Source organism: Poecile atricapillus, chromosome 9 (genome assembly GCF_030490865.1).
Source record: "Poecile atricapillus isolate bPoeAtr1 chromosome 9, bPoeAtr1.hap1, whole genome shotgun sequence".
Classification (NCBI taxonomy): Eukaryota; Metazoa; Chordata; class Aves; order Passeriformes; family Paridae; genus Poecile; species Poecile atricapillus.
Genome location: NC_081257.1, coordinates 7,196,050 through 7,223,194, shown reverse-complemented (window position 1 = coordinate 7,223,194; position 27,145 = coordinate 7,196,050). Strand labels below are relative to the sequence as shown.

General features: G+C 41.5%; 1 protein-coding gene across 3 annotated transcripts; it reads left to right on the top strand.

Moving 5' to 3' along the window:
- Positions 1-873: 873 nt before the first annotated feature.
- On the top strand, positions 874-24,876 carry SHISA5 (shisa family member 5). Of its 3 annotated transcripts, XM_058844684.1 has the most exons (7): positions 874-983; positions 4,631-4,790; positions 5,070-5,126; positions 6,305-6,364; positions 19,064-19,179; positions 19,487-19,702; positions 21,847-24,876. In XM_058844684.1, exons 1-7 carry the CDS (start codon positions 920-922, stop codon positions 21,921-21,923), a joined length of 750 nt encoding a protein of 249 aa, XP_058700667.1. In that variant the 5' UTR covers positions 874-919; the 3' UTR covers positions 21,924-24,876. The 3 variants fall into 3 exon arrangements, with proteins under 3 accessions (XP_058700667.1, XP_058700668.1, XP_058700669.1); XM_058844685.1 differs by lacking the exon at positions 5,070-5,126; XM_058844686.1 differs by lacking the exons at positions 874-983; positions 4,631-4,790; positions 5,070-5,126; positions 6,305-6,364 and adding an exon at positions 7,648-7,793.
- The last annotated feature ends 2,269 nt before the right edge of the window (positions 24,877-27,145 follow it).

Genomic DNA, 27,145 nt, shown 5'->3' with positions numbered 1-27,145 from the left:
TATGGTAGGAAGTAGGTAGGGTACAGGAGACTGAAGTCTCTCCTTGAGACACCTTCTGGAAGGCCTGTGAGGATGTCTTGTGAAAAAAAAAAAGCAACCAGAGGGAAGTATAGAGCAGAGGCCATTTACCCTCAGAAACTTACTGGGCAGCCAGTAAGGGGTCTGTTTCATCAATCCTGGCGTTCTTCAGCAACAGTGCTGCATCACAGGTTTTGATCCAGAGGCAGGAGTAGTCCCCAGGGGAAGGCAGACCAGGTTGTGGGCTCAGGTGGCATGCCCAGGCAGCAGGAATGTTACCCCTGGGTAGCATCAGTGACCACTACTGAACCTGCCTAGACAGCAACCACACAATGTCTCAGGTACAACCAGAACGGGGAAAAGGAATGTGAAATCCAACCTTGCAGAATTAATGTATCAAATGCAATTCAGGATCAGGATAGAGACCTGAACTGCCCAGAAATCTTACAATACTAGGTGTGGGACACTGCTGGGAGTGACTGCTTCCTTCAGCTCCTACCTTTAGAGTGTCCCCAGCGATCCTCTTTTACCAGACACCTCCCAAGCCAAACTGATGCTTGGGATTTTCTCACCAGCTTTACTGTATTTTGCATGGCCTTCCAAGGCCAGGGCACGACATAAATCCATTAGCTAGATTCTGACAGAAGTGATTCATTCAGGGAACAAGCACTTTGGCAAGCATGGATGTGGCACTTGGTACCATGGTCTGGTTGACATGGTGGTGGTCACAGATCGGGCTCGATGATCTTCACAGGTCTTTTCCAACCCAAGTGTATTGCGATGAGGCAAATTCCCTCATGGGGAAAGAAGTCTTTAGTTGGTATCTGCTCCGCCCCGTCCCGCCCGCTGCCGCTTCCCGCGGGCCGCCCCTCCCTGCGCTCCGCGGGGCGCTGCCGCCCTCATGGCTCTGTATCGGGTCGTGCTGACCGCCTGCAGCCTCGGCCTTCTCCTGCCGCCGGCAGCCGGTGAGCTCGGGGAGAGGGGGAAGGTGCGGGAGCGGCGAGCGGGAGGACCCCGGCCCGAGCGAGAGGTTGAGGGGCTCCGGCATGGCTTTCGGAGACGATGACCACATCCCCCGGGGAGGCCTGGCCGAAGCCCCCGGCGTGGGGAGCCCCAGGCTCCGAGCTCAGCCCCCTCAGCTCAGCCGTCCGTGCCGGGGCAGGGGCTGAGGAACGCGTGGTTTTGGAACTGTGGAACGCGTGGTTTTGGGACTGTGGAACGCGTGGTTTGGGGACTGGAACGCGTGGTGGTGGTGGGGGGGCTGAGGAACGCGTGGTTTGGGGTGGGGGGGGCTGAGGAACGCGTGGCTTGGGGGCTGTGGAACCGAGGCTTGGGGACTGGAACCGTGGTGTTGGGGCTGTGGAACCGAGATCTGGGGACTGGAACCGAGGTTTGGGGACTGGAACCGTGGTGTTGGGGCTGTGGAACCGAGGTTTGGGGACTGGAACCGAGGTTTGGGGACTGGAACCGTGGTGTTGGGGCACGTGGTCCCGGCGGCGGCGGGAGGTGCCCACACGCACACAGCGGTTTTGGCGCGGAACTGGGTTCGCTGAGGGAAAAGTTCTGATGAGGGAAGAGCTCTGCCCAAGTGGGGTCGGGTTGTGTTGAGCGGTGGTGTCGGGCAGCAGCGGCTGCGGGACCCCTCCTAATGATACGAGCTGCTGGTAACTAAGCTAAGGCAGTGATGTACTGGAGTGGCTGCCAGCCATTCTTGAAGCGTCCCATTAAAAACCTTCACCTTTTAACCTCGGACGCAGTAAATTATACCCTTTTACTGGAAGATAATAGAAACACTGAGGTGTTAAGTGATGATATCACAAACAGGACTACTTATGTAAGCTCGTTTGATGATTGAGTTCATACATCAAATGCTATTATTGATAATTGGGTTTTTTTTCAGCAGCCCGATATGTTGCTATTTTGTTACTGTGCTTAGAGGATGGACTGTGTGGTCTTTCCTAACTTTGTCCTGTGCTTAGAGAGAGCAGATGTGATCACAGAACTTGACTTGTGAGGTCTCAGAGAAGGAGAAGCACTCTTTATATTTTATATATCAGTGTTGTTTCTTGATCAGAGAGATCAAATTCTGCACAAACCTGTGTTAGAAAGTTGTTTGTGACATGCAAGAAGATGTTTGACTTGGTCGGACTAATCCAGGATCACAGTTCGGGGGCTGAGCTTTAATAGTGTTATCTGTAAGTACTTCAAGGTATGAGCACCAGAAAAAGGGTTCTTCAGGCTGACTCACCATGAAGGTGCTACAGCTGTAACTGTATGCAAGCTGCTCTTGAATAAGTAGGGGTGGAAGTTAGTACTTATTGCAGTGACGGGGAACTAGGTGGGAAGAGTTTGGCAACTCTGCTTTCCAGATGGAGCTTGGTCAGTCTGTAGAAGTGGTAATGTGGTACTTTGTGTGGCACTGATGGTGTGAAATCATCACACTGATGCCCTGTAGGATAGGAGGAACCCCTCAGTAACTGGATTGTGTTGGGTGTGGACTATTCCTGTTCTCAGGTGATTCAAATAATTAACCCACCAGAAGACCATGGGGGAAGAAAGTGCCATCAGTTGATCAGCTGATGAGCTGGAGAATTCAGTCAGCTGAGGAAGAGTCTCATGGATGCCACAGCTGATAGAAGAAGAGAGGAACAAAGCAGAGGCACCAAATTTCTTCTCCTTTGATGTGCTCAGCCTTTATTGACTTAGCTCAGCCACTTGAGAACTGAACTAGGCCTGTGGTTTTCCTTTTATTTTATTGTGCTGCAGTAGTGCAATTGTGAGATGATGGGAGGAATTTTGTTGTTTGGCTTGCTGTGTAATTTCACAAGTTATTTTGGAATTGGTTTAGCTACCTGTCATTTCCTTGTAAGGGATAGAGGAAGGACAGAGCAGTCAGGTGGCATTAGGTGTCTGCAGAGGAAAAATTTGACTGACCATCTGTAAGCATATGTAAAGCTGTAAAAAGTACTGTGCTATGGGTACAGAAGTTCCTCTTTGTTCCTGTTTAATGATCCTCCATGTTTAAACTCTTAAAAGATTTTTGTTTTTTATTGTTGGCTGTGATGCCTAAATGTTTTTAACTTTTAATATATTTTTCATGCATTTGTAGCTTCTTAGACTGTTAATAAAAGTGTAACTTCTAGTACTTTTCCTGTCCTCCCCCATAGTTTACCAAACCCTTATAATACATTCTTGAAATTCTGTTTACATTCTTGCCTTTAGTCTAGCAAGGACACTTGGTTTTGCACCTTACATTGTAGACACAGTAAAGTTTAGGCTAAAAAAGATTGAGGGGGCTCCAGTGGAGCAGAATACGATGGGAAATTACGTAACCAACTGCTCTTCTTCCTGGACAATATTTGATAGATATACTAATAAATGTTATAAAAATTTTTGAAATACTGTATCATGTGTGCATATCACCATATTGTGCACCATTAAGGCTTTTAATTAAAGACTTGCATTTATATTATCATTTTAACGCTGTTTGGAAAAGTTTTATGTTTTATTCCAGGCAACAGCTGAAGTATTCAGGTATTTCTTGATGCTAGAGTGTGAAGACTGAATTTCCAAATGTTAAAAGTCAGTTTAAATATTATCTTTATATCTTCCTGTTTGCTTTCTCTGAACAACTACACCTGAAGGTATTTGAGTTTTTTTGGAAGGACTGTGGTGTAGGAGCAGGATATCTTGTTAACGTGATATGTGACAGGAAGCAAATGATGAATAGAACCCAGCTGACTGCAGCATTTGTCACTAAAAAATGAAGTGATACCCTTCTTGGGAAATGATTTTTGCTTAAACTTTGAGAAGTACTTTTATGTTGCAGTTAAAAGCTTTTAATATGCCATTCTTATGGTGCAGTTACTTAGGCTTGGCAGGGCAAAGACAGAGAAAACAGCCAGTCCCTTAAAGAATGGGTCAGCCCAATGCAGTTCTGAAAAGTGTGGGATGTTCCATGAGGGAGCCATCCTGGTACATGAACATCCCTATTGCATTACCACTGTAGCTGCACCGGGTGATGCTTGCAGTGGGAATGCCACTAGACTGATTTAGTTCTAAGAATCTAGTGTATGGCATCTCTGTTTTCTGCAATGGATTATCAGGGTTAGGATTTTCTGTGAAGTAAACAAAGCAACAGGTAGAAACAACCAAGTCACATGGAAATCCAAACCTACAGTGAATGCAGTGGCATTGCATCTTTTCCATCAAGTCAAATCTCTAGGAAAATTTAACATTTTCTTCTAACTGATCTTAGGGCTTTTTTAAGGTAATTTTAACCTTTTTGGCAACTCATGTTGCTCTTTTGAGTCTTTACAGTAATTTGGTAGCTACTAGCAGATACAGTGAAGAGAGTATCACCAGCATCTCATATTTTCATGCAGTTTAGTGCTTATGTCTGAACATTTGGATAGAGGTGCTCGATGAAAATGAGGTATTCTGTGTGAAGCGTAAGTATTTGCTTCTGCTATACACTAAAGGAAATACTTGGTTTCTAAGATCTGACCCAAATGCTTTCAGCATGTTTAAATGTTAAGTGATCTGGTCGGTATGAGAAAAAGACTTTGTGTGATTATTTCTTTACTAACTATTGGTTTGTAACTCTTTTCAGTTTTCAGTGAAGATTGTCATGCATATATTAGTTATTTAGGCGACGTACGATCTGCACAATCCTGTCCTCATTTCTGCTGTGGATCTTGTGTGAATCGATACTGCTGCTCTAATATATTACTAAAATTTGACGAACAAAGTTGCAATCAGCGTAATCAAAGGTATGAATTTATACAGCACATTATAATTCTGTTATCAAATGAGAAAAACACACTGTTTAATGGTTAAATCTTCCTAAATGACCTTTCTCCTCTATATCTCTATCAGGCTCTATCAGGGATCAACATTAATGCTTGTTACTTAGCTGTAAAATGGGAACTATGAGCTGGATAAATTAATGCATGAACTGATGTGATTATCTTCTTGATTTATCTTATCATATTTGTGAATGATCTTCTTGATAATTTTCAAATACTTACACTCTAATTAATTTTTCTGAGGATGCCTGACATAGAAGACTCTCTGCAAAATTTAAAGAAGTTAAGCGAGAAACTGAGGTAACTCCATGAACTGCTGTCCAACAACTGGTTGGGATGAAGCTTTAATATGCCTTTTTTTTACCTTGGTGGGAGGGCTTCAAGGCCTGATACAATGTGCACTGATGTTTGTTAAAATGAGTGTCATTATCAGTATTACTACATAATGTGGAAAGTCCTTGTTATTGAAAGCTTAACTTCACACTTGAATGCTCCAGGACACCAGATAGGTACCACTGGTTCGTGGTCCAGATGGAGAATGTTACCAAGTGAAAGGCATCCCAAAGGAGCAGAGAGGACATCTGAAACTCCACTCCTATTGTCGAGTTCTGACTGTAGTAGAAAATTGCCAGCCTTGCTGTGGAGAATTGTTGAGGCTGGTTGAGCACAAAACAGAATTGAGCCACTTGCTTATCTTGCACCTGACTCAGGCAGGGCTTAACCACTGAAGGATATCTGGGGTGAAGCACTGGCCTGAGCTCCATGTTGTCTCTGGGAAGCACAGAAAAGCACCCACATATCTGCAGGGAAAACGAGCATCACTCCCCTTTACCCAGGCATAAGAGGCCTTGTTCAAAGTACAAATCTGGTCCTTGGAGGCCATGATGATGTGCAGTTGTTGTGTGGGAGCAAAGACTGTCAGATATCCTTTAGCCAGGTGGAGGAGGAGGTGACACTGAAATGTCACATTTCTGTTCTGCCTTTAGTTCAGTTTCTGAGCAACAGAAACCCTTATAAAATTGGTGTTTGTTTTTTTCCATGTAGAGGATGAGAATATGACCCCACTTGGTGGACAAATTGCTGTGTTTGCTCCTCTCTCCTCGCCAAAGCAGGGATGCCTGTGTCAGAGCATACCTGGGTGAAACTAAGCTTAATTAATGGTGAAGGTGTGCTTAGTAAAAGGCTAAATTTGTTGATTTTTGTTGTTAATCACTGACCAATTTTAGTTAGTTAGGGCTAATGCAGTAAACACATTTATCCTCAGCTGCTCCAAATCTATGTATGGTCTATTTAATTTTGTAAAACTGCCTTGGAACGGTGCTGTCAGGCAATTGTCAAATCCATACTTTTACCACCACAGACAACAAAAAGAATCTCTCTTTTTAGTGTACATTACCTTTCATAAGCACTTGAAACTTAGCTAGGTAACTTGAATAAGTCATAAATTCCATGTTTTGAAATGAATTCTCTTGTTACAGGGTCTCTGACTCACAGATTTTTGAGGATCCTGATGATTTCTTAGATGCTTCTGACCCCAGGTAAGCCATGCAAGGTTTTACAGTGGGATTTGTGTACAGGTTCTTCATTGTGTAATCAGGACATGGGGGCTTGGCAGTGCTCAGTTAACAGTTGGACTTGGTGATTTTAAAGGTCTTTTTCCAGCCTGAACAGTTCATGATTCTGTGCTGCTAGAATATGAAAACAGAAATACTTGTGTGTTAAGAGTGTGGAGGACTCAGAATCTGTGTATTGGAAGGAGAGACATGAGGAAGAGGCTGGATGTTGCTATTTAGACCATAACAGTCTCTATATATAATAATCTGTATCCTTTCTGCTGAACAGGAGGTTGAAGCATTAGCACAGAATTACAGAACAGTTGGGGTTGGAAGTGACCTCTGGAGATCCAGTCCAACCCTCCTGCCAAGGCAGGGTCACCTGGAGCAGATGACACAGGAACGTGTCCAGGTGTGACTTGAATGTCTCCAGAGGGGAGACCCCACGCACTCCCTGGCAGCTTCTTCCAGTACTCTGTCATTCTTAACATAAAGAAGTTCTTCTTCATGATGAGGTGGAACATCCTCTGTTTTAGTTTATGGCTGTACTCTGTCCTTTGTACTCTCAGAAAATCCATAGTGGCTCTGGAAAAAAAGTGCTTTTGTTTGAAGTATCTCCTTGGTGTTCTAGCATCTTTTGCAGTTAGTTTTTATCAATATTTTTCCATCTGTTTCAATATTGGGAAGAAGTAAATTCCTTTGAGCTTATATTGGTGATGACACAAGTCCTGCTGTAAAAATGCATCAGTTTTTCACAGTGCAGAAGATGCTGAAGAGAGGGCAGGGACTAATCACAGAATGTAAAAGGGTTGGAATGGACGTTAAGGATGATCTGTTCCCAGCCTCCCCCTGCCATGGCCAGGGACATGTCCCACTTACTGGAGGCCCCATCCAGCCTGGCCTTGAACACTGCCAGGATTGGAGCATCCACAGCTTCCCTTGGCAACCTGTTCTAGTGCATCACCACCCTCACAGTAAAAACTTTCTTCCTAACATCCAAACTAAATTTCCCCTCTTTCAATCTGTACCCATTACTCCCTGTCCTGCTACTCCAGTTCCTGACAAATAGCCCCTCTTCCAGTTCCCTGTAGCCCCTTCAGACAGCTGGAAGTGCTGTGAGGTGTCCACACCACCTTCTCTTCTCCAGGCTGAACAGCCCCAACTCTCCCAGCCTGTCTCCTTAGGGGAGGTGCTCCAGCCCTCTTATCAATATCGTGGTTTCCCCTGGACTCGCTCCAGCACTTCCGTGTCCTTGTTAGGCTGGGGACGCCTGAGCTGCGCAGTGCCGCTGAGCTGCTGGATGTCTCTGCCCGGGTTCGGGCGCTGGGACTCCCCTTTAAGGGGCGGTGCGCTCGCCGTGACGTGCGCGGGGCCGGGCGGCGGGCGCGGGGCGAGCGGCGGTGGCGAGCATGGGGTAAGCGGCGGGGCTTGGCGGGCTCGGGAAGAGACCCCGACAGCCCCGGGGGGACCGGGGCAGCTGTAGGGGGAAGCCGCCCGGCCTCCCCGGTACCCCCGGCGGAGCGGTCTCAGTAGCGGCTGCGAGCGGCATCGCTCCCGGGAGCGGCGGGCGGGGGTCGGGGCCGTGCGCTCTCCCCAGCACAGCCGGGCGGAGCCCCCGCGCTGTGTTAGCTCAGGCACATCTTTTCCTGCGGGGCAGGAAGGAGTGCGCTAAAGGCAATAGGCACTGCCGTGGTGTTGTGAAGGGGGTATGTGGATGTCTTGGATGGAGCCTTCGTGTCTTTTGGCGAGGTCCCTTCCACAAGGAGAAGGGTTTGATGTAACAAATATTTCGGAGGAGGGATGCTGCTTTTCAGTGAGACTCATCTTCTGTCTTCAGATGGGTGGTTCCAGTACAGCAGGCATGAGCCTTATCTTGAAGTCAGGGCATGCTCTTTGTAAACGACAGGGAAAAAATATTTAGAAAGGAGCAGTTAAATTGTTTTAATTACCTTTGTTTTGGAATGTTATGGAATGTCTAAAAAGAGAGCCGTGGATGTCTCAGCATGAATAGATGGGTGACTTCTCTTTTCCCTTTCAATTGCATTGCAGCTTTGAAAAATTAAATGTTGTGCAATGGCCTGGACTGGACATCAAACTTACCTTCTTGTTAGGCAATTTTATTAGAAAGGTGGTAATTACTCACAAGAATACTGTCCTTGAAAAGCCACACGGATATGACTCTGGAGGAAAACCACATCTCAGAACTTTCCAAAATGACTTATAACTGAGCTGTCCCATTTAGGGTGTTCCAATACTGGGAATTGCAGTGAGTGGCACTGTCTGTGACTGCAGCCAGTGGGACACCAAATAGGTTTTTGTTTAGTTACAGACAGTGCCTGGGGTTTTGTGTTGTATGCTGAGGTTTCTGTGCTTTTAAGTCAAGTAGTAAGCTTGTATTCCTTCTGGAAGAGTTGTCCTCCTTCCTTGTCTGCAAGGTATACTCCACCTCTCTCTGCCAGTTTCTTGTAAAAGGCAGGTCTTGTCTTGTTTCTTGATGACTATGTTAGTTGAATTCTTCACTGTGTAGAGAGAAGGGCAGATGTCAGCTGGAATATTTCTTTGTATCTCCAACAAGATGAGCATTCTCTTTGAACAGTTTGTAACATGACAGGAGGCAACAAAGGGCAACTTCCTTTATTGCCCTGTTCTTTCTTAACAGTTGCAAATATTACCTTTGACACTGCCCTTGAAAAAGAGGTGATGGTTTCCTGGCGTTGGGGGTCATTATGGGTGCATCAGGCTGATTTCTAGATTGAGTTACACCACCCTGGCACGCTGCTCACAAATCCTGTCTTTCTGAGAGAACTTCCCCTTTCTGAGGGCTAGTTACAGACTACCTGTGGACTTGCCACTGGCCTCTGTGGTCTGGGTGTTTCTTCTCCTTGCTTGGAAATCCTGCCACAATTACACCCTAATTCTTGAACAGGGTTAGGGAAGGGCTACTGGTGGAATGTTTGTTCTTTATTGTCTTGCCCGGCTGAACAATTTCTAGTTTGCTTGTACTTTTGCTTTTTCACTGTGTTTATTCTGAGGTCTTCTGCAGAAGTGCAAGCAAAGCACCAATTTTCAGTAGGTTTCTTTTTAATATCATCCTTTAATATTAATTTCTTTTAGTATTTATATTGAGTATCAGGTGCTGTTGAGGCAGGTGTGCACTTTGGGCAATCCTTTAGAGTGTATTTCACATTGCAAGCAGTCCATACACTATAACCTTTGGACATTTTAAAGACAATAAATTACACTCCATTGGGGGTCTTAATATTGCACATCTAAGTACTTGAAAGCATTTTGTTTCCCAGAATGCTGCATTTGGAAGCAAATGAAGTGTTCTAAGAAAATTATAAAAGTCAGGGTTAAGTCACATTCAGGCCTTTTACTTTGTTGATCAGTCCTTAAAGATCATGTGGAGCTTTTAGGTCAGGGTGCAGGGATAGGTTTTCATACTGCTAAACTTGATAAATTTTTCACCATTTTTCCTTGACCATAAGCAATTTCTCCAATTTCTGCTGCCAGTGAATGTGTTGTGGCAAAGGTTTACTACTGGAAGGTGTTTTGGGATTTTTTTTCCCCCATTTTAACTGGATTACTGAGTTTTTCCCTGCTTTACTTTGGTTTCAAAGATGGATTGTGAGCAGTAAGGTTAATTTAGTTGGTTTCCCCTTTTCATTCTGCTGTACATAGTATTCTTATTTTGAGAAACTGCAAAAAGCAGAGCACTGATTAACCAGGACAGAACTTGTTATTATTTTCATTGGTAATGTGATTACTTAGCCTTGGTATGCCAATTTTCCAACAGTGACCCTTACTGGAAAAGGAAATTAGATGACTCACACCACAATTCAACTAATTCTGAAGTATTTGAGTGTTTAAGGAGGTGGAGCAATACAGAACATCTGTATCAAAGAGTTCCAGAAGAAAATAATGTAGTTGGGGCAGCTGATACTGGATTTTCTAATTGGAAACAAAACTTCACATTGTCTGTGTACACAGTTGATTTGTCTCTGTTTCTGAAGTAATTTCTGCCTGTAAGTTACAGCAGGTTGTGTAACAGGTACAGTAATGATAGAGGCAAAGCTGTTCCTCCTTATGAGAAGGGGGAGGCAGAATGTCCATCTTCCTGGGAAGCTTTGGCCAGCAGAGACAGACCAGCCTTGTTGGATGGGGATGTGCTCGTTTGGGGTTTGAGCCATGTGTTGTCTTGTGGCTTCCTTGTCCTTCTGTGATATGGAGAAAATCCATGTCATTCTGTCTGCCTTTGGCTGAAATGTGGCATCTGCAATAGGCTGCTATGGGCTAACCTAGCAAAACCAGCATATTTCTAACAGTGAAAGATATAATTATCCTGATTTTCTTTGTCTGGTTTAGATATTTGCAAGCCCGTATTTTCTCCACAGACAAGGTCAAAAATACTGTGATATTGAACTATGCCCCATTTCTCCTCCCCTGCTATCACTATCAGGGATTCCAGTTTACACTTTCTGGTGTATTTGGATACTCCAGGATCTCTAATAGGTTGCCAGTGGTAAGAAAGTAAATCATAAAGATTATTACAGAATCACAGAATTGTTAGGGTTGGAAGGAACTTCTGGAGATCATCTGGTCCAACCCCCCTCCAAGGCAGGGTCACCTGGAGCAGGTTACACAGGAATGTGTCCAGGTGGGTGTGGAATGTTTCCAGAGGGAAGATTCCATGAAAACTGGAAAAAAGCTTCTAGAAATGTAAGTAGTCTCTGTTTAATGAGCAGAGGAATTACTTTCCAGTGCTTGTCCTTGATATTTTCTGTAATAAATGAGTTAAACTGCATTCAGCCTGTTCTGTGAGGCTCGTGTTCAGGCACAGGCTAATCTCACCAAAGAATGTAAGCTTCTTGCCTGGAAACAACTGAGACTTGGATTTGAATCTACTTAAAAAAATGTTCTATGCTTTTTACTAGCCTGAAGAGTAAACATCAGCTTGCACATTTAGCAGTAGCAACTTGCACTGTGGAGCGTTTGGTTTTCTGTTCACTGTGTTCTTGTTGAAGAAGCTGCTTGAAGGTGGTAGAGGGTTATGAGTTGTGGTGTTTGCTGCTATAGGCACTTAGGTTTCGTTTCCTCAGAAACCAAGCAGGAAGGAGAAGTTGAAAAATGCTGCCCTGGCGCAAGAGTCAGATGTGCATGGCTGGGTTAGCGTGCTCTGCTAACCACAGAGGGCTGTGTGACAGCAACGAGACAACCTGGCCTGAGCATACAAAGACACAGTAAGATTGATCACTTGGGTTTTGTTCAGGATTTAATTTTCCTGTGGCTGTGTGCTTCATTGACTGTAGGTACCTACCAGAGTAGAGTGGTCCCTCTAGGTGTGGGTTTTGCTGTGCTTCTGTCTAACTCTGAAAATAGTAAATTTTTAACATACAAGTTGACTCTGGAGAGAGCTTGTGGAAGTGGTTGCAGGTAGGGTAACCCTCAGAGAAGGATCCTATAGCCCAAGAAAAAGAGAATTGTGTTTAGAAGACCACAATGGCTATTTATTAGGATCTGTAAAAAGTTGAGTGAGTTCCAAAGGTAGCTCCAACTCTGGTTTTTCTTATACTGCCATAAGAAAACATGGCTTGAGGTGTAGCTGGATATATTTGCCACAGATTGTATTTGTGTATGTATTATGGGAGGAGGAGAATATCCTCAAATTTCCCAGCCTTTTAAAACTTCAGTTGTAGGGTCTTCTGTGAAATGAACAAATCAGTTTAATTTTGGGAAATTACCAGTTGTGTAGAGATTGGCCTTTTGACAAAACTTTCATATTCAAAACATTTTATACCATTAGTTTTTCATGGGATATACCTCTGTTTTTATTAGCATGATCTCTGCCTCTTAATTCCACTGAGAGATAAACTTAAAAAAATTTCTTTTTTTTTTTTTTTTTTTTTAGGTTGTGAAAGGAACTAGTCATCAAAGTCACTTTTGTGACTCCTGGTGAAGGTCTTGTTAACAATCACTGCCATTTAAAATAAGTAGTGGTTGGCCAGATGTGACCTCTGCTGCAGTGGTCTGTTCTCATTTGTAGTGTTAGATTTTCCTTGATGATCCTTGTTGTGCTGGATGAGTAATGTTCCAGAAGAGAAGGGGAATGTGAAGCAGGATGTCAGTTCGTAGTAGTATGGGATAATTAATTTAATTAATTTAAACCTTGCTCCTGCCTGAACATGGTGTTTGGAAATTTTATATGTGATGATATATGAGTGATGTAGGTAAAGAAAAAGGTGTGTTTCCTATAAAAGCTGGGTAATAAGGCAGGCAAAGCAGGTGGGTGTAACCTAGTCCAAACTTCCTTTTACTGCAATTCCAGTGTGTTTGGATAGTCATACCCCAGGTTTCAGTTTGCCAGGAAAAAAAATCCTTTAACTCTTTGGCTAAGTTAGTTTCTAAGTAGTTGCTTAAATCTGCTTTCTAGAATTAGTATGGTATTGGCAGTGACAAATTCATAGTATTTCAGTTTTTGTGGGGAATTTTTTTTTATGGCACTTAGTTGTTTTGTGGTTTGTTTGTTTTTTTTTTTCTTTTAGTTAAACTTGTTCTGTTAATTCAGTTAACCGTCTAAGAAAGATCCTTCCCATTGCCAGATTTGAATTTGGGTGTGGAGGTAACATCCTGTGTCCTTGAAGTGGGTGGTAGGAAGGGAACTGACTCATGTTGTTTGCCTTAAATGTCTGTAATCAATCTGCACTCTCTTTTTGCCACTAAAGGAACATTTAAAATTTATTTACCACCTGCAGAAGCAAATGCCTTTAATTCTGTTTAAGGACAGTTTATATGCTGAGGGTCCAATGGACTGACAATTATCTGGGGGCCTGCATGAAGCTGTAATGTTAGTTTCTTGTGCTGCTGATGAAAGACTTCAGTCCCTCTGAATGCAGCCTTGACTTTTCCCCTTGTTTTGTGCATATTTTAATGCACCAGTTTCTTATAGCTGTTACTCTCAGTTGTCTACAAAGTGTACAATAATAGATTTCCTGGAAAAATTCACTGGAAAATTGTATTTTTAGTATGTATTACAAAGGGATTTATATAAATAGACATATTTAGTACAAGTGCACTCTTTATGGACCAAGAAGAGATGCTTGTAGACATACTCCATAATAACCTGTTGGATCAGGGTGTTGGATGTTTAAGTAAAACCACAAACTCCAGGAAGTTCCCTCCCTGCCACTTTCTCATAAGGGCTGTTTAAGAACACATGTTGCTAAACGTTATTTTTTAAAAATGAAGAATTAAAAAAAAATGTACATATAATATAAAAAAAATAGTAGTTACCTTTATTTCCAGTAGGTCTTTATGTATAAAATTAAAATTTATTATTTTGGGCTTAAAGTAATCCACATCAGATTCCTGTATGAACAAACAGCTAAAGGCTCCATTCGGTACATATTTAGCAAAGTTCTTCCTGAAAGACTCTTGCCTTCTCTTTTTCTATAGCACTCTGGCAGTTGCAGAGTTTCTTGTTTCCCATGGCATTATTGTTGTTTTAGGTTGTTTCTCACGCCAGAGCTGGGTCCCTGGGTTGTGCTCAGCTGTGGGCTCTGGGGGATGTAGCTCAGGGCTGTTCATACTGCAGGTAAACAGAGGTTGTTTTGCTGGGGCTGCCATTGCAAACTCTCCTTTTCTGAGTACCCAGAAGGAATTATGGAAAGTAGTGCTGAGTTTTAGGGGTTTTCATTTAATCTGTCCCTGCTAGAGCAGGTTGCAGTTAGTGATGGCTTGAGCCAGTGCTGGTCAGAGGGGCTAGTCAAAATAAAGCAAAACCCTTTAAATGACTTTAAGGGACTGTATGTGGGCAGAACCCCAGGAGAGACACTCTGAAGTGCTAATTGAGTTAATGTTCGTCTGAAACACCAGACATCACAATTCCAATCCACACTTTACTGCACTGCAGAGCTTGTAAGATGACTGCAGTTACTCAAACCTGCCAAACCTTTGATGAAACAACCAAGATTTTATAAAATTGAAACCATGCTGCTCAGTCTGAGTCTTGGGCTGCCTGTTGCCTATAACAAAAATCACTTGGAAACTTCCTGGTCATGTAGAGATCCTGTTTTGGGGAGGTGGCCAAGGCTGCACCAGCAATTACTGTGATTGCACCTGGACAAGGAGGCTTGACTTGGTGTATATTTTGATTTTGTCTGCTTGTGCTGAAGCTCCTGGCTGTGCTAAAATAGGCTGCTCACTCTTGCAAGTGTTAATATCAGACTAATGTTTTCCTGTGAGTTTGCTTTCTGAATAATAGTAAATTATTGTCGTTTAATCTTTAGTAAAGTGGTTCTTATGTTTTGAATTTTTATGCTAAAACATTAAACTGAGGAAGTGTGTTGTTAGTAAAGTTGTAAAAACGAATCCCTCTGAAAGGCCCTTGGGAATTCATACTGCTTTTTTAAAAAAATAATTTATTATTTTTCCTGCTAAACTTTAGAGGCAGTATGTGGCATTACATGGCTGTGACTAAAATGTTACTTAAGCATCTCTCTCTGGGGACTTGTTTGGTCATGCCCTACACCTGAGTCAGGGAAACGTGGATATTTACCATTCCATTACATTTCTGGGAACTGGATCCTTTTCTGGAGCAAGAAGGAATGACATGTATATACTCAATTTTTTATTTTACTTTTAGGAATGGCCTAAATTATCTTTTGAAGTATTTCCAGACCACCCCATGTTACAGCCATAACTCGCTATTTGTAAATGTTTTTAAACACAGCAGTGCTTTTGAAAAGAACCTCACCAGTGTGTTTCTCAAAGCATGGAATGAATCTTGGAACAGATTAAAACTTGCACAATAAAATGGCTTTTGAAACTAATTTTTCATAACTAGGTGGTCTCATTGTTCATTTGGATATTTCTTTCTGTTTTAAGACAAAATTTTTAGTGTGTCCTAGGCACATGAAGGCATACATATGTGAAAACTTCATTTGTATCAGCTTACAAAATGTCACTGACTTAACTGATTCAAACTATTAAGAAGATTTAAAAATACATTGCTGGAATCGAAACTTTGATATTTGAAAATACTTTAAATAAAGTCTACATTTTTTTCTATTTGAGATCTCCAGTATGAACAACTGCCTTGAGAATTAACTTCTACAAATAGTATTATTTAGATCCTGGGCTTGGTTCTCACATCTTAATATGCCCATTGCATCTCATTCAGTCCTGAAGGGGGTAAAATAGGCAAGTAACTCCCTTTATGTGAGCATATACTTATTTTGAATAATGAGCTTGATTTTAAATTGAATATAATTAAAGGTGAATCTGTGAGATATTCTCATTACACATACACTTCAGTGCTTTCCAAAGGTGAGAGGATAGGGGCAGAAGTGGAGGCAGGGCAAGGCAGGAGGGGGTGGTGGTAGGAAAGGGCAGGATATTACCTCTCCATTTTTACTAAATATTTACTTTCCTGTATGTTTTATGAGAAGCTGCAGTTTGTCATTGCTGCAGTAAAAATGCTGTTAGGTTTGATTTTTTTTTTTATGAAATCATTGGCAAAAGTTCACTTTTCTGTGAAGAAGCAGGAAATGTCAATGAATGAGCTCAAGCTGTTTATAAGTGTGTGTGCTTTATTTAGACTATGGTATATATAATGTGGGAGTCTGGAAACCTGAACTGTGACTGACGCCAGCAGAGCACTCTGAACTGGTGCTGTGGCCACCCTGATTTCTTCACTCTGACAGAGTTTGATGAAAACAGTTTGCAGAATGCAGGGGTCAGGTGTGCTTTCGGTTTTGGTTGGCTTTTGTTTTCTCATTGTTAACCATTCAGGGGAAGAATCTGTAAGCAACAATCCCTCACATTTGTTCTTTTTCATTTGTGTACAATGCTAGCGGTAATTGAATTGCCATTTAATGTGACTATGTTTTTTTTCAACTATTTTAGAGCTCTTTAGGCAGATTAATCAGGTGAAAGTAATCAAATGAAGCAATTCTTGTCTAACAAGGGAGTTAGCACACTGCAAGAGTCTTCATAGAATGCCTGGAATGTCTTGTCTCCTAGAAGTAAAGTATGTTGAGCACCATTCTGGCTTCACTTGACTATCACCCGTTATAGGAAGCCTCCCTGCACCTTTTTCTGTAGTAGGATATCACTTAAATGCTCAAGAAGTGCTCAGGCCAGTACTCCTTGGGCAGTAAAAAGACATCATTACAGTAAGGTAGTGATTGACCATGAAGAAATTCTGAAAGAGTATTGCTAGTTTTGATTGTCAGTAAAAATAGTTAGAAAAAAATTTCTTTTTGAAGGACTCCAGTGTTGAAAGAAAAAAATTTCTTTTTGAAGGACTCCAGTGTTGAAAGAGATTGTTGATGACGTGAATTATAAGTTCACAGCACTTACTGTTTTTTCTGCAAATGTCTCCCTACTTTGTGCTGTTCCAAGACATTAGCCTGCATGAGCCCAAGCACTGGCAGGAAAATTATCTGCTGTGAAGTAGGTGATAAAAATGCCTGCCAGTAATCAGTTGTTAAACTCCTTAAAGAACTGTGAGAAGAGCTAACTCCTCTCTGTTATTTTACTTGCTGGGTTGTCTCTGAAAGCTTATAATTTTGGTCTGCAGCAATCAGACAGTGTTTCAGTGGGTAGGACTGGATCACAGTGTTGGCACACACAAGCACAGAGCTCTAATGTGTACATCTGCCACACCTGCACTTCAAACATGTCTTCATTTAACTCTTCAAAAGATGGGTGCAAAATGTCCTTGTGTCATTTTGCCAAAGACACAAGTGATCCAAGTGCACAGGGTATCTCTAACAACTTGGTGAAAATGAGAACATGGTGTGTTGGTTTTTTAGCTTTGCTTTTGTTGCGTTCCTTATTAGAGGTAGCAAATACGAGACATCTGCTTCATTGAGCAGAAAACTGTATTAAAACTAAACAAGTGGAGCCCGTGGTCAGGGTGTTTATCTGTTGATGGCTTGGCTGCAGATGGGCTTGTGCTGTTTTCTCTCCTCGTATCAGAAATTAATTTAGTCGAGAAAGATAAGGGAAATGTACCAGTTTCCTGCTGTGATCAGTAATTTACAATGAGTAAATATTTCTCCACATCATCTCAATTTTTTGGTATCTTTGATTCTGCCCAGCCTTTGCTAAAGTTCTAAGTTCATTGTCTGTACAAGTGAAGAATAGTAGTTGCCTTTGTCAGCCCTAATATCTTTCCTTGACACAAGAATTTCTTTCCTTTCCTTAGCATAGTTCACTAGAAAAAAAAGGGGTTTAGGAGTGCATGTTTAGGTCAGCATCTCAAAAATATTCTGTAAGGGTGCAAATTAATGGGGCAAAATATGCATGTCTTCCTCAACACATTATTTTCACCTTCACATCCTGTGGTTTTGTTGCAGTAATCCATTTATTTTCCTGGCAGTGTTTCTGACGTGGTTCCTGTGACTTCAGGAGGCTGCAGCAGTTCCTGCTTCCTGTTTTACATGTTGCTCAGTTGCAGTGCACGTGGGCAGTACACATCCCATTCAATACTTCATGGTTATATCCATAGTGCTCTATTTAGTGCTTCACAAAATCAGTGCTCAAGTCAGATACAGTTACATTTTCATAAAATCTTTGTTTTGAAAGAGATTTGACTCAAGCTTTTTCTTCTAGTTTTTGCAGAAACAGAATCAAATTGATGCATCCTCTGTTAAGGGGAAAGAATGCATTTTAAATTGAGCCTTTTTTATTTGTCAGTGCTTGTCAGTGCTCAGCTTACTAAAGGTTAAGTAGCTCTAGAAGACACTGAGGTGAGGTCTTTTAAATTTGGACTAGGGGTAAAGCATTTTCCAATTCTTTTTGTCAGTGATTTAACCTTCCAGTGTCACTGATACACAAACACAATTTTCACTTCTGGTGAGTATTTGGTAGCCAAGTGAAAATTACTGGATGCTATGGAGATGTGTCATTTTGTTTAAAGCTGTTAACAGGAAGCTGAGCAGGGAAAAAAACAAAGAGAACTCTGCAGCCAAAATCTCTACCAACAAGCAAAAACAGGATGGATGTGAAACTGGCTCTCTGGTCGTTATTTTAGAGCTGGTTGTTCGTTAAAACTGACTTCCTGCAATTGTTCCCAAAACCGATGCACGGTGTGCTTTTTAAGAAATAAGAGTGCTGGAGACTATGGCATCTGTGGAAGATGGGCTTTATTGGTTTCAGACAGTAGGAAACACATAATTTCATTTAGCACTTGAAAGGGAATTGTCACTGGCTTTGGTGTGATACCTTTTCTCCCCTGTGTGTTAAATAGAACTTGTAAAGCTTCCTGAGGTAGCTGGTTTTATCTGCCTCCACCATTTGGTGCTCATCACAGAAGTCAAAGCTGTTGTAATCTCTGGTCTTCCCCTCATAAATTTGGGAGTTTAAGGCATTGTTTCTGTATCCCATAGTGTAGCCTGGCATACTTGCTGTTGCAATAAAGTCAGAATTTCAGTTCATCCTAACTGTGTGAAACATGGATTCTAAAATACCTGCTTAGAGATGCCAAGGAACCTGCCAAGAATCTTTTCAGCACAGAGGTTGTCTTCAGTTTGGGACTGAAGGACCTGACCTCCTGCAGCACTGCCTTGCACAGTTGTTTTAGTCCAATAAGTACTGAGAGACTGGAAGTGGAGCAATGTGTTTGCTGCAGGTTTGGTTAAGGAGTGACTCTTACCAGTTCTGGTGGTTTCTCTCTTGCAGTTTTGGAACCCTTATTGCCATTGGAGTTACTGTTTTTGCAGTGATTGTCATTACTATTATTCTGTGCCTCACATGTTCCTGTTGCTGTCTGTACAAAGCGTGTCGAAAACCACGGCGTAAGTAGCTCTAGATTTATTTTCTGTTTCACATCTTTGAATAGGATTTTTTTTTTTTTTTATCCCTCCTGGAAAATTGTATTCTTATAAGAGGTGAAAATACACTGCTCAGAAGTTGCAATACCTAAATGTTAAAAATAAATATTTAAGCCGCTTCAGAATGTGAAGCTGCAGAAAGATGTTTTGGAATATTTTCTGAGCATTTAGAAGTTCTCTCTCCTCCCACTATATGTGGGGTCTGGGAATTGCTTGAGGTTTTTGTTTAGGGACCACCAGCACTAACCATGATCCTTTTCCTTGCCTGTAGCTGTGGTGACCACCACTGCCACCACGGTGGTTCACTCTGCCTATCCCCAACAACCAGCAGTGCCACCCAACTACCCAGCAGCTCCATATCAAGGCTACCAGCCCGTGGCTATCCAGCCCCAGCCGGGGATGCCGGTGGCTCCGTACCCTGCACAGTACCCTCCTCCTTACCCCATGCAGCCAGCAGGACCCCCAGCTTATCATGAAACTGTAGCAGGTAAGGCATCACCAAGTGCTTCTTCATCTCCTAAACAGCTGAAGAGACAGTTGCTCTGGAGAAAATCCTGTGTTATTTATATTTATTATTTTCTATGGCTATGTTAATACAAATGTAAACAAATTATGTAGAAGTCAAGTTATGGTGGATGCTTTTATTTCACCCTGGTGGAAATTTCCCTGCCACTGTTCCTGTGCTAAGCATTGCCAGAGGAGGTGTGAGCTGGAGCTGTACTGGCAAAGTTTGGCAATGTGTGGGACTGTCAGCAGATCCAGTAGAACATTTTACTAACTCAGCTGGCATTTAATATTATAATCAAAGCAAATTAACATATATACATACATATATATGTATACATGAGTTGGATGTTTCCACATTCCCTTTCTAATCTAATATTTGCTAGTTCTATTCTATAAGAACATGTAGTGACAGGACAAGGGGGAATGGATTCAAACTAAAACACAGCAAGTTTTCGATTAATTATTAGGAAAAAATTGTTTACTGTGAGGTTTGTGAGACCCTGGCACAAGCTGGCCAGAGAAGCTATGGACACATCTCTAGAAGTGTCCAAGGCCAATTTGGATGGAGCTCTGAACAATCTGGTCTCAGGGAAGGTGTCCCTGCCCATGACAAAGGGATTGGAAGAAGTCTGTTGGCAATTTGCAGTTTGAATTATCAGAATCTTTTTTCTTCAGCTTTCCTTCTTTCACAGCATTGTTTTCATGCAGCCTTATTGTTGCAATGACCAATTCCCACTTCTGCTGGTAATAGCTGTTCTCAGAACAATTGGCTCCAGACTGCTCAGAGGAGCCAAAACTAGGCTGTTACCTGTAGGATCTTCAAGCCCTCTTACAAACCTGACTGTTCATCCGTATAAGTAAAAAAAGTATAGTTATGACTGGTAAATAAGTAAAAATGTAATATGTAATAATGTAAGTAAATAATACTTAGAAAGTAACTTCCAGGACAACTCGAATATGTTATAACATAAAATGACTTTTCATGGTGTGAAAGATTTGCAAACAGTTAGAAGTTGTTAATAGTAAACATTAATAATGTGCAAACCAACCCCACATGTGAAAGCACTTGGCAGGGCTGTTGACTCTATTTTTCTGTTATAAATGCCAGAAAAGCTGTGGGTTTTACAGGATTATGCCAAAGTGCTTTGGCTTCATCTTTTTCATATGAGGGAGCCAATGAATTAGTCATTTCACTTCTACTCTCTGGTTTCTCAGGCTTTTGCTGGTTTGTTAGTTTTAAAGTTGTTTTGGTGTTTGATTTTTTTTTTTTTTCCCTGGGAACATACCAAAACACTTTCCATGTTGGCAGCTGAAAATACCTCACAGTGAGAGTTCTTTCCTTCATTTCTCCTGCCTGTTAATCAAGGAGTAGGCTGTTAATTAGATCACATGCCAGGGGAGAATACCTGCTCTGCCACACAGCAGCCAAACCCACTCACTTTACAAGATCAGCCTAAGATAACCACACTTGCACTTTCCAGGGATCTGATCAGGTGCTACTTGAACAAACTTGTGCTGCTTGACAGAGCTGAAAATGAAGATGCCACTTGAGAGCAGCTTTTCTCAGAACGGTAGAATACAAGGTTCTCTTCCAAGGGATACACATCTGGTATATAAGTCAAACTCTTTCATGTGCTCAGTAGTGGGCACTTTAAAAGGGAATGTTTCCCCTTTTATTTCCTTAATAAATTTTTTGATACTTAGCACGAAAGCATTTTCCCTGAAGGAATCCTAAGATGATTTCTCTAGTCCTTTTGCTTTCGGCCAAATGTTTTTTTCTCAGCACACTATCAGGTATATCCTTTTGTATGTGCACCCCTGACTTCCACTGGCTCTGTTTTTGAGCCAGATTGTTTCTTTTTTTTAGACTAGATTCTCCCCTGAAGGCTACTCATGTACACTCAGCATCAAAAAAGCCCCAAAGCCAATGAGAACAAAGTTTTTTGTGATCTTCTGAAATGCAGATGTTTTATGAGTGAGCACAGGCTGTTTTCAAGTTCAATTAAGTTACTGGCTAAGTTGAACCTCTGAACTGCGGGCTCAAAACGGAAATTGACGTTTTATATGTAGAATTCAGAATGTACATTTTACAAACCTGTTTTTTCTTGTGTTTTGCTTTTGCAGCTGGTGCTGGAGCCCCTTACCCCACCCAGCCCCCTTACAACCCTGCTTATGTGGATCCTCAGAAGCCTGCCTATTGAAAAGCTCTTCTACTGTGCTTCTGCATACAAAACTTTTCAGAATATAATTTGTTCTGTTTACACCATGCCACCTGTACTATATTTTTCTGGAAGACAACAATCTTTTGTCTAAGTAGAGTGAAAATTAGTTCAGTATCTTCTTTATTTTAATGCTCCAAGGAAGGAGTATTTTTCTTGCAGAAGTTAATTTATACCTCAAGCAAATACAAAAAGAGATTTTGCTCTAGATACAATGAGAGAAGTGAAGGAGTATTTCAGAAATACAGAACCACAATACCATTTGCTGTGCAATAATTTTGAGAGGAATGGTCTAAAATGAGCATTATCAAATACCCAAAGCTGTAGCAATCTTTTGCACAGTATTAAAATGTAAAAACCTCTAAGAAACTACCTGATGCATGTTATGTAAGTTCTAACTGTTTTGAAGCTACTATTGTTAGGTAAGCTATCATTTAATATAATTTGATTTACCATTCAAAAGGGAATTTTCCTTTTTTGCAACACATTTACCTTTGGTAAGGAGTAGTAAGCCATGTTCGTCTTTGAGCTAGTTCTAAATAGCACATTATTTCCTTGTTTTCTGTTCCAGTTTTAAGGTGTTACAACTCCATTGGGTGTTATCACTAGAAATTAACAGACTCTCTGCCACTTAATGGACCAAATAGATCAAAAGCTGAAATCCTGAAAATTCTTCATAAAAATTATTGGGTGAGTTTTTCTTGTTTAGGTAGTATTGGACAAGCGTACAGCCATCTGTTGTTAATGAGTTTGGAATTAAAATCAGCCCCTTAATCGCTCATTAAGCAGAGGTACCTTGGCATTCAGTCCTGCCTCATCACAGAGAAGGAATGTATTTTACAGGAGAGATGGGATGTCAGCAGAAGATTGGGGTTTTCAAATGCTCAAGGTTTTTCCACTGTCTCTTGTGGAAACTGTAGGTGGCAGGAGCCCAAGAATTACAGACCTTTATAAATCCAGTCTGCTTTGGAGTAACAATATGCTAGGTGAGGGGCTAGGTGAGGGCTTTAAACCTCCCTTTTGTCTTCAACATTCCCATAAAGCTGAGCAGAGAATGAGAAGTCAGAAAAAGGAAGGATTTGGTCACAGCCAGGTAATGTATTTTTAAGAAGGTAATGCTTTCAGTCATGAAACATCTTGAGACATCCTCAGGACTGTTAACACTGCTGGGGCTTTAGGCTTTATGAATCTTTTATTGCTCAAACAAGGTGGGTTTTTTTTCACTGTCCTCAACAATTCTGTCTTTTCCAACACTGAAATGTGATTTGTTGGTCGTCCTCATAGAACTATGTAGTTATTTGCATGTATCACTGTGACATAATCAGTGAAATTATTTTAATGTATCTTTTACACTGATTTTACTTTTTTAGAGAGGCCATTGAGCCATTCGTCCTGTGATTCTACATTTGGGGTATATTATTGCTTGGTGGCATTCTTTTACCTCACAGAGTAGATGGAAATTGCTGCTGTCAAAGGCAGCCTTGTTCCTCTTTCTGATTTTTTGAGTCTATTTCTGGATTATTCCAATTCTTTTTTTGAGAAAGTTTTCAGGGCATTTCAGAAGAAATTTGTTGAAAGTTTTTATGTTGGAGTTCATGACAACCTGTGCCCCTCTGTTAGACCTCTCTGAGTGTTGAAGTTAATAGCATGTAATGGTGCCAAGAGGCACTTACAGAACACATATCCTGTGTGTGTTCCTTCCTTCCTTCTCAGCTGAGAAACTGGGCAAAACTTCATTACACTGTCACTTGTTACATGGGAACAACCAAAAAAGGATGGTGTCTCCTGTATGGAGGAGGAAGTGTTGCCTTAGAAACCTGGAATGTTTCTGTGGGAGGGCACTGAGTAACTGCAGAAATAAATCCCTTGCTACAGATTCTACCCTTGGTGTTTATTCATGGAGAAGGAGGGCAGAGATTGTTCCAGCACCTTTGTAAGTCTGGATGGAGTCAGGCCAGGGAGAGCACAGGTACAGCATCCAGTGTGGGGCTTCCTGAGGTTGTTCCTGTCCCCCACCTGGTGTGACAAAAGGAGCAACTCATGGCAGTCAGTGTCATGTTTGGGTTGTGAGAGGGAAATCTGCAATTTCATGGCAGGATGGCTCAATCGTCATGCCTGAGGAGATGGGAGGAAAGTAAGGTGGCAGTAATAACAGACATTCCCAAATAGGAGGTTTTGGGGTGGAAGTTGTACAGACCAAACAGATGGTCCTGAATTGTCACTGCTCTGTGTGTGGTGGTGGGAGATGAGGGCTAGGGGTAGGGTTGAGGATCCTGAAAATGGACACCTTTCCTTTTGTGGCATGTGCAAGTGATAACTATGTACAAAATAAGAGATCAATCATTAATGTACAAGGAACTGCCTTAGCAGTACTATTACTAATTCTGTTACAAAACTTACTGAAAGAGAAAGTTGTTCAGTTCACAATTAATCAGATTGTGATTAATTTCTTACTGTTAGTGCATTAATAATTAACTGTGAGGTGTAGAACCAAATTTTATTTGGTTCTTGCCCTGCATCCTTGTTAAAGCTTATTTTTAAATACTGAAGAGAATGGGATGGTTACAAAAAAGATGGAGATGATCCATAAGTTTTCAGTTTAAGCACTGTTGATGTGTCAGTCCCAGCATCTGTTGCCTTCACGTCACACTTGTTCTCCACAGTGCTGTAGGGAGGGGGGAGGAAGCTAAGACTTTAAATGTTGATATATATATCTTATTTTTTTTTAACTTCTGTAAGTGCCTTTGTTTCAAAAGTGTTTTGTGAAAATAAAGACAGTAGAATATTGAATTTACTAGATAATCATTGTTGCTTTTGTTACATACATGGTTACATGTAACCTTGCTTTGTATGTTGTTTGTAGGTTAAACATAAGTATTCAAACCAAATAGCATAAACTCTATGCACCTTTGTAATAAATGCAGTGTTTGAAGTACATTCTGTCAACCTGGTTTTCTTAGCCTCATTTTTAGTATTATTTAGGGGGTGTATCTGCAAAGCTACATTTTCCTCCATGTGTTTGACAGCTTGTGTTACCGGGTGTACTTTGGGTCACCTTTTGTCATGAATATCACTTGAGGTGGTGGAGACTGAAGCCTAACCAAAATTACAGGTCACAGCATAAAGCAAGGACAGTGTGAGCTCCTGAATGAGCCTCTGACAGGCTGCTGCCAAGCAGGTCCAAAAGGATTGATTCTAAAGAAGTCTGTAATTTCATTAAAAATATCTACTCAGTCTGTTAAGACTTGTGTGTTGAGTATTGTGCCTCATTCATCAACTTGACCAATTCAACATGAGGTAAGTGATGCCTTCAACTCTGTCTGAAAATGTTTTTGCTGAAGTATTTGTGTATTTCATAGTTTTGATAAAAATGCTTTAGAAAGGTTGTATTCACACCCCTGACTCATTAGTCTTTCACTTGAAAATACTTTGTTTGAGGTGGTCAAGAGTATTCTTTATATGACACCACACAGTAGTGAATTGGTGTTTAGTGCATCAGCATTATTACCTTGAATTGCTAGCTGTGTTCTAATGTAGCATTTAAAAGAAAAACAGAGAGAGAAACAGAAATTAAAAAAAAAAAACACTAATACCCAATGAAAACCCCATAATAATTGGGTGGTTTTGTAGTGTAACTTCTTGAATTTGTTGGAGTCTCAGCTGCAGGCTGATAATGTGATGGAGGTGCAATATAAATCATTTCCTTCCAGTTTTATCTCACATTTTCTCTTCGTTGTCTGGAGACAGCAGACAAAATGCACGCTCCTAAAAACCTAAATCTAGAAAGCATATAATTAATGTTTGTGCTAGAAATGACACCAGGAAATTGCAGTTATTTGTGATTATTTTGTTGGCACTGCTTTTTAGTTCATCTGTTTCTCTTTTCCCGTGACTTTTAGCAGGTGCACCTGTGCAGTGTGGCTGAGTTTGAGAAGTGACAGGCAGAGAGAGAAATGCTCAGACGAGAGCTGTGTGCCTTCCCCTTTCTGCACACAGGGGTGAGGAGCAAAACCTGTGTTTGATTAAAACCTACAGATTCCCTTAAGGAGCACATAGGGTTTCAAAGGTACCTTCACCCTTTATTGCAGCAAATGGCCGTATAGGAGAGCAAACTGCTGAACTGAAAAGCTGAGAGCCCAGGGTTAGGTGAGGAATATTGCTGGTTGTTTTCATGATGTTTTATCAGCAGTTGTCTATGGTAGTGTGAATTTTTCCAGAACAAAACTTGGCATGCATTTAAAACTCATGGCAGGGTTGTGTGGGAAGAGCTGGACACACAGGAGGGAAAAACTTCAGCAGTTATTGCTAAACAAGAAATTCTTGCTTGTTTTATTTTTTCCAAGTATGGAAACTCGGGATCATATCTCAGCACTTGTAATAACTCACCAGATTTGCTTTAGCCAGTGGTTTGGGGCCTGTTTTTTTCTTTTTCTCTGGTTATTATTTGACCTCATCTAGTTGTTTCTGCAGCCTGTACCACTTCATTTACAGCTTTTCAGTGAGCCATATAAGAGGGGGAAAAGTGCACCAGTTAAATCTGGCAGAGGTGAGAGAAAGCTGAAGAAAATGTTACTTTATCCTTTCAAGAGCTCAGGCTCCTGCACTGATGGAATTGTCTCCTTTGCAAAGCTGTCCCTCATGGCCAGTTAGCCATTATAAAACAACCTCTGATATCCCATTTCTCTTACAGCAGTCAAAATAAATTTTAAATTGGCTGCTGCAGCCTTTTTGTGCTAACACTTTTCGCTCCTGCAGTGGGATTTGTGGTTCACTCTCCGATGGTACCTTGCCCCTGGAATCAGGTAGGATGTCTTTTACAGACTGCTGGGCAGGAGTTGTAGCTCAGCTGTGCTGTAAAGAAGATTCTTTAGCAAAACAAATCATTCTCACCAACCTGTAACACGATTAATGCATAGATTAAAACATTACTGTTTGTGTTACCTCTGTCAGGACATTCTTACAGGCATTGGTTATTACATTCTGACCACATATGAAAATAAAGTGGCTATTTCATCTGGATATTTTCAAAAGCAGGTTAGCCTTTGAGCAGCTATTGCACTGACAAGCTTTAGGACTAAGTTTTCAGGTTAGTCCATGCTCAGCAATGCTGGCAGTCACACTTAAGGCTGTGAAGGTGTTGGTCCCTGCTCTTGGAAGCACTTTGATAAACTTCAGCCACAGTGGGTTTGTAGAGATCACAGATC

Excerpts from the sequence above, each read along its gene's own strand:
- SHISA5 (XM_058844684.1), top strand. The coding sequence starts at position 920 with ATGGCTCTGTATCGGGTCGTGCTGACCGCCTGCAGCCTCGGCCTTCTC. Across the intron at positions 19,180-19,486 it reads AGCGTGTCGAAAACCACGGC|CTGTGGTGACCACCACTGCC; the intron begins GTAAGTAGCTCT and ends CCTTGCCTGTAG. Across the intron at positions 19,703-21,846 it reads TTATCATGAAACTGTAGCAG|CTGGTGCTGGAGCCCCTTAC; the intron begins GTAAGGCATCAC and ends TTGCTTTTGCAG.